Source organism: Colobus angolensis, unplaced genomic scaffold (genome assembly GCF_000951035.1).
Source record: "Colobus angolensis palliatus isolate OR3802 unplaced genomic scaffold, Cang.pa_1.0 Scaffold25, whole genome shotgun sequence".
Lineage (NCBI taxonomy): Eukaryota > Metazoa > Chordata > Mammalia > Primates > Cercopithecidae > Colobus > Colobus angolensis.
The window spans coordinates 1,575,324-1,583,127 of record NW_012115710.1 but is presented as its reverse complement, the minus strand read 5'-3'; the positions used below and the strand labels follow the sequence as shown (position 1 = coordinate 1,583,127).

The 7,804-nt window shown below is 43.0% G+C and overlaps 1 protein-coding gene across 1 annotated transcript in view; it reads left to right on the top strand.

Annotated features, from left to right (window-relative positions):
* The window catches only part of LOC105514833 (zinc finger protein 611-like), a 25,933-nt gene extending 18,129 nt beyond the window's left edge, over window positions 1-7,804 (top strand). The window contains 3 exon segments of the mRNA XM_011946490.1: window positions 451-577; window positions 5,034-7,469; window positions 7,539-7,804. Of these exon segments, the coding sequence (XP_011801880.1) occupies window positions 451-577; window positions 5,034-7,469; window positions 7,539-7,804 (2,829 nt within the window).

Here is a 7,804-nt window from a genome sequence, read left to right as displayed (position 1 = left end):
ACCGTGTTAGCCAGGATGGTCTCAATCTCCTGACCTCGTGATCCGCCCGTCTTGGCCTCCCAAAGTGCTGGGATTACAGGCTTGAGCCACGGCGCCTGGCCCATGCTGGTCTTGAACTCTGGACCTCAAATAATCTGTCCGTGTTGGCCTCCTGAAGTGTTGGGATTACAGTCATGAACCACCATGCCTGCCTGTGTTTCCTTTTTATTTATATAGTTTTATATTGTCCATAAAATCCAGACTTCCCTAATGACTGATGGGATCTTAACATCTTTCAAGGAAAAGTATAATAAAATGCAGCTATAGGGAAAAAATATTCAAAAATACCTTAACTTGGTTTTGTCAGAACATGGTGTTTGATCAAATACATACTTATTTTCTCTCTTCTCATTTCCTGTGAAGGTGATAACTCCTCCATAATGTTTTGTGGAAATGTGTGTTTCATTTTAGGGACGCTTGACTTTCAGGGATGTGGCTATAGAATTCTCATTGGCGGAGTGGAAATGCCTGAACCCTGCGCAGAGGGCTTTATACAGGGAAGTGATGTTGGAGAACTACAGGAACCTGGAGTCTGTGGGTGAGGAAAATGTCCCTGCAGGCCTGAGGAGTCTGCTCTTGTCTATCTTGGCTCTTCCTGGTTTTGCATTCTCTTTTGTGATTTTGCCCCATACATGTTTTTTTTTTGTTTTGTTTTTGTTTTTTGAGATGGAGTTTCACTCTTATTGTCCAAGCTGGAGTGCAATGGTATGATCTTGGCTCACCGTAATCTCTACCTTCCAGGTTCAAGTGATTCTCCTGCCTCAGCCTCCCAAATAGCTGGGATTACAGGCATGTGCCACCATGCCCAGTTAATTTTGTATTTTTAGTAGAGACAGGGTTTCTCCATGTTGGTCAGGCTCGTATCTAACTCCCAACCTCAGATGATCCACCCACCTTGGCTTCCAAAACTGCTGGGATTACAGGCATGAGCCAATGTGCCCAGCTCATTCTGGTGTTTGAGGAGCATCACAGAAGCATCTCTCACTGGCACTGTGACAATGTTCATCCCATAAACTAATGATCATCTTCTCTAGGCAGCAGTCAGTGGTGTTGAAATTCCTCCCAGCAAGGATGTCATTCGGACTCACAGCCTCATATGTATGAGGCTCTTGACTGAACTCTTGTTCATTTCACATTTTCATACCAATATGTGTCATTGTTCATTTTTAATAAGAAAACCTAGGTTCAGTTTTTTGTAGGATCAACCCTGTAGCAGATACGGTTTTAATTAATGTTGTAGAGGGAGCTTGTGAGATTGAATGAGGTTTCCATAGTTTAATTCTACTGTCATTTCCTTAAGACACACAGTGGCTTTCAAGTTGCTCGTTTCTATGGTTTTTTTTGGTTGTTTATTCGTTTGTTTTGAGTCAGAGTCTCTTGAGTGCAATGGCGTGATCTTGGCTCACTGCAACCTCCACCTTTTGGGTTGAAGTGATTCTCCTGCCTCAGCCTCTTGAGTGGCTGGGATTACAGGCATGTGTCACCACACCCAACTAATTTTTGGTAGTTCTGTTACAGATGGCGGTTTCGCCATGTTGATCAGGCTGGTTTTGATAGCCTGACTTGACGTGATTCAGTGGCCTTGGATTCCCAAAGTGCTGGGATTACAGGCCTGAGCCACTGCCCATCCGAGTTTGTTTTTAAGGCTGAATACTATTCCATTTTATGTGTGTACCACATTTTCCTCATATATTTATCTGTTGATGGATATCTGGGTTGGTTTTTTCTCTTTACTATTATAAATAATACTGCCAGGCTGGGTGCATTGGCTCATGTCTGTAATCTCAGCCCATTGGAAGGCTGAGGTGGGTGAATCACCAGAGGTCAGGAGTTCAAGACCAGCTTGGCCAACATGGTGAAACCACATTTCTATTAAAGGTATAATTTCTTTTTTTTTTTAAGATGGCGTATTGCTCTGTCACCCAGGCTGGAGTGCAGTAGTGCAATCTCAGCTCACTGCAACCTCTGCCTCCCAGGTCAAACAATCTCCTACCTGAGCCTTCTGAGTAACTGGGATTACAGATGTGCACCACCATGCCCGGCTAATGTTTTCTATTTTTTAAGTAGAGACAGTGTTTCACCATGCTGGCCTGGCTGATCTCGAACTCCTGACCTCGTGATTCACCCTCCCGTCCTCCCAATGTGCTGGGATTACAGACATGAGCCACTTCACTCAGCCTGGCTCTGTTTTCACAAACTCATCTCTACCTACTCAGCCAGAGGATCCTTGTTCACTCCCGTGGTCTCCTACGTTGCTCTACTGTACTCTTCATAGTTTACTTGGTTTTTGTGTTTGTGTGTGTGTGTATGCATTTCTGGAATCTACACAAGGGATTTTGTTGAGTATATTCTTGAAACTAGAAATCAGAGGCATTTAACTTAAGAGATGTAAAACTGCTGCCGGGCGCGGTGGCTCAAGCCTGTAATCCCAGCACTTTGGGAGGCCGAGATGGGCGGATCACGAGGTCAGGAGATCGAGACCATCCTGGCTAACACGGTGAAACCCTGTCTCTACTAAAAAATACAAAAATGTAGCCGGGCGAGGTGGCGGGCGCCTGTAGTCCCAGCTGCTCCGGAGACTGAGGCAGGAGAATGGCGTAAACCCGGGAGGCGGAGCTTGCAGTGAGTTGAGATCCGGACACTGCACTCCAGCCCAGGCGACAGAACGAGACTCCGTCTCAAAAACAAAACAAAACAAAACAAAAACTGCTTTCACCTCAGGCCACCCTACTGCTGCTTTTTTGGATCTCTTTCATTCTTGTCCGTTGCCCATATTGTAATTTGCATAGTTAACCTTGGGTCAATATTTTACCATTGCTAAATTAGTTCCACTTTCCTCCAAACTGAAGATTTGGTCTATCCTAGTGGAATTCTATTCCCACAGACGTGCCTGCACAAAGTTCACTCCTACATGCCCATTACTTCCTGCCTTTCACACTTACCCTTCCTTTCCTGGCCTTGCCTCACATGATACATTGATCTGGATGCAAATACAGTTTCTTTCCACCCTATTGATTTTGTAATCCTGAACACCCCAATTTCCCTATGAGCCCCTCCCCTCCAACACTACTCTCACGGAGTAAGTCAAGCCCTTATTCATCCACTGGACAAAATTATAGGAGGCTGCCTGAATCCATGTGTGCAGGGCATGATGACTCAGCACATGATCCATGAGGGATGACTTAGCACCACTGTCAGCAGCACAGCTCAGCCCTTGTGTCCCAGCTCAGCCCTTGTATCCCCCTTGATGTGCTTCTTTCTGTTCTGCTTGTATTTTCTGTGTGTGGTCATTTCCTGTATTGCCTGGGCTGACTATTATGCCTAAGTAGATGTGGTGGGATCCTTCAGGCCCAGGATCAAGTCTTGTCCCTCACTTACCGTGTGTGCAAATGGGATCATGTACATGAACACTGTGGGCCTGCTGTCGTTATTTGAGAAATAATGTTAATTTGCCTCCAGGGTTTTTTTTTTTTTTTTTTCCCCTTGAGATGGAGTTTTGCTCCTGCTGCCCAGGCTGAAGTTCAATGGCAGAATCTCAGTTCATTACAACCTCCACCTCCCAGGTTCAAGTGATTCTCCTGCCTTAGCCTTCCAAGTAGCTGGGATTACAGGCATGTGCTACCACACTGGCTAATTTTGTATTTTTAGTGCAGATGGATTTTCCCCTGTTGGCTAGTCTTGTCTCAAATTCCTGACCTCAGTGATCTATCTCAGCCTCCCAAAATGCTGAGATTACCGGCATCAGCCACTGTACCCGGCCTCTTTTTGTTTTCTTTTCTTTTCTTTTAATGGAGTTTCCCTCTACTTGCCCAGGCTGGAGTGCAATGGTGCAATCTTGGCTCACCGCAATCTCCACTTCGTTGGTTCAAGTGATTGTCCTGCCTCAGGCTCCCAAGTATTTGGGATTATGCCTGGCGCAAAGCTGGCTAATTTTTGTATTTTTAGGAGACAGGGGGTTTCTCCATATTAGTCAGGCTGGTCTCGAACTCCCAACCTCAGGTGATTTCGTCCACCTGCTTTTTAAAACAAGTGAATACTATTAGATGACTTCATATACATTTTATACTACAGTCTCAACTTCCTTTGTTTAATAAGATTTGTCAGTCTTCAGTGATGTTGATGATGAGATGCCCCTTTTCCTGTCTCACTTATTTCACTGTCCCGTCAGAAATAGCTTAGACTGGCCAGCTGCAGTGACTTTCGCCTCTAATTCCAACACTTTGAAAGGCTGAGGTGGGTAGATGTCTTGAGGTCAGGAGTTTGAGACCAGTCGGGCAAACATAATGAAATCTTGAATCTACTAAATTAAAAGAAACTGGACGGATGTGATGCTTCACGCCTATAATCCCAAAATTTTGGAAGGCCGAGACGGGTGGATCACCTGAGGTCAGAAGTTCGAGACCAGCCTTGCCAACATGGTGAAACCCCGTCTGTAGTAAAAATACAAAAATTAGCTGGGTGTGTTGTTATGCACTTGTAATCCCAGCTTCTTGTGAGACTGAGACAGAAGAATCACTTGAACCTGGGAGGTGGATGTTGCAGTGAACCATGATCATGCCACTGCACTCCAGCCTGGGTGACAGAGTTAGATTCCCATTTCCCAAAAAAAAGAAAAACAACACCAACAACAAAAAATTAGTCAGACATGGTGCATGTGTCTGTAGTTCCTGCTGCTCAAGAGGCTGAGGCACGAGAATCTCTAGGGAGGGGAATCATGCCACTACACTCCAGCCTGGGTGATGAAGCATTACTCGGTCTCAAAAACAGACAAAAAAAGAAATAACTTAAACTGGAAAGCTTAAGATACAGAAATTTATTTCTCATGAATCTGGAAAGTGGGAAATCCAAGAGCAAGATGTCAGCTAGATTGGTTCTTGGTGAGAGCCTTCTTCATATAAATATGAAGTGTCATACTGAAGTATCACATTTACACACTTCAGTATGATTTACCATCTATAGTTAATTAGAAACCTATTGGTGTTTATATTTTGTAGATATCTCTTCCAAATGCATGATGAAGGATGTCTTATCAACAGGGCAGGGCAATATGGAAGTGTTCCACACAGGGACATTGCAAAGACATGAAAGTCATCACATTGGAGATTTTTGCTTCCAGGATATTGAGAAAGAAATTCATGACATTGAGTTTCAGTGTCAAGAAGATGAAAGAAATGGCCATGAAGCACCCATGACAAAAATTAAAATGTTGACTGGGAGTACAGACCAATATGATCAAAGGCAAGCTGGAAACAAGCCTATTAATGATCAGCTTGAATCATGCTTTCATTCACATCTGCCTCAACTCCACTTATTTCATATCAAAGGTATAATTGCTAATCAACTTGAGAAGTCTACCAATGATGCTCCCTCACTTTCAACATTCCAAAGAATTTCTTGTAGGCCTCAAATCCATATTTCTAATAACTATGAGAGTAATTCCCCAAATTCTTCACTACTCGCGCAAAAACAGGAAGTACACATGAGAGAAACATCTTTCCAATGTAATGAAAGTGACAAAGCCTTTAATTGCTCACTCTTAAGGAAACACCAGATAATCCATTTAGGAGACAAACCATATAAATGTGATGTATGTGGCAAGCTCTTTCATCACAAGCAGTACCTCGCATGCCATCAGAGATGCCACACGGATGAGAAACCTTACAAGTGTAATGAGTGTGGCAAATCCTTCAGTCAGGTGTCATCCCTTACATGCCATCGTAGACTTCATACTGGAGTAAAACCTTACAAGTGTATTGAGTGTGGCAAGATCTTTGGTCAAAATTCAGCCCTTGTAATTCATAAGGCAATTCATACTGGAGAGAAACCTTACAAGTGTAATGAATGTGGCAAGACTTTTAATCAACAATCACACCTTTCACGTCATCATAGACTTCATACCGGAGAGAAGCCTTACAAATGTAATGTTTGTGACAAGGCTTTCACATGTCATTCCTATCTGGCAAACCATACTAGAATACATAGTGGAGAGAAACCTTACAAGTGTAATGAGTGTGGCAAGGCTTTTAATCAACAATCAAACCTTGCACGTCATCATAGACTTCATACTGGAAAGAAACCTTACAAATGTGAAGAATGTGACAAAGTTTTCAGTCAGAAATCAACCCTTGAGATACACCAGAGAATTCACACTGGAGAGAAGCCATACAAATGTAAGGTTTGTGACACAGCTTTCACGTGTAATTCACAGCTGGCACGACATAGAAGAATTCACACTAGAGAGAAAACTTACAAGTGTAATGTGTGTGGCAAGACCTTCATTCACATGTCATACCTCGTATGCCATCGTAGAGTTCACAGTGGTGAGAAACCTTACAAGTGTAATGAGTGTGGAAAGACCTTCAGTCACAGGTCATACCTTGTATGCCATCGTAGAGTTCATAGTGGAGAGAAACCTTACAAGTGTAATGAATGTGGTAAGACCTTCAGTCACAGGTCATCCCTTGTATGCCATCATAGACTTCATAGTGGTGAGAAACCTTACAAGTGTAATGAGTGCAGCAAGACCTTCAGTCGCAGGTCATCCCTCCTATGCCATCGTAGACTTCATAGTGGTGAAAAACCTTACAAGCTTAATGAGTATGGCAATAACTTCCATCACTGGTCATCCCTTGTATACCAACGTAAACATCATACTGGAGAGAAATCTTACAAATGCACAGTTTGTGACAAGGCTTTCATGCGTAAGTCAGTCCTGGCAATACATACTAGAATTCATAGTGCAGAGAAACCTTACAAGTGTAATGAATGTGGGAAAGCTTTTAAGCAACAATCACACCTTTCACGTCATCATAGAATTCATACTGGAGAGAAACCTTACAAATGTGAAGCATGTGACAAAGTTTTCAGTCGCAAATCAACCCTTGAGACACATAAGAGAATTCACACTGGAGAGAAACCATACAAATGTAAGGTTTGTGACACAGCTTTCACGTGGAATTCACAGCTGGTACGACATACAAGAATTCACACTGGAGAGAAAACTTACAAGTGTAATGAGTGTGGCAAGACTTTCAGTCACAAGTCATCCCTTGTATGCCATCGAAGACTTCATGGTGGAGAGAAATCTTACAAATGTACGGTTTGTGACAAGGCTTTCATGTGTCGTTCCTATGTGACAAAACATATTAGAATTCATAGTGGAGAGAAACCTTACAAGTGTAATGAGTGCAGCAAGACCTTCAGTCACAGGTCATCCCTTGTATGCCATCATAGACTTCACAGTGGTGAGAAACCTTACAAGTGTATTGAGTGCGGCAAGACCTTCAGCCAGAAGGCATCCCTTCTATGCCATCGTAGACTTCATAGTGGTGAGAAACCGTACAAGTGTAATGAGTGTGGAAATACCTTCCGTCACTGGTCATCCCTTGTATGCCATCGTAGACTTCATAACGGAGAGAAATCTTACAAATGTACGGTTTGTGACAAGGCTTTCGTGCGTAATTCTCTCCTGGTAAGACATACTACAATTCACACTGCAGAGAAACCTTACAAGTGTAATGAATGTGGGAAGGTTTTTAATCGACAGTCACACCTTTCAAGCCATCATAGAACTCATACTGGAGAGAAACCTTACAAATGTGAAGCATGTGACAAAGTTTTCAGTCGCAAATCACACCTTAAAAGACATAGTAGAATTCACACTAGAGAGAAACCTTATAAGTGTAGTGAGTGTGGCAAAGCCTTTAGTGAGCAGCCAATGCTTATTCACCATCAGGCAATTCATGGTTTAGGGAAAGTTGACTAA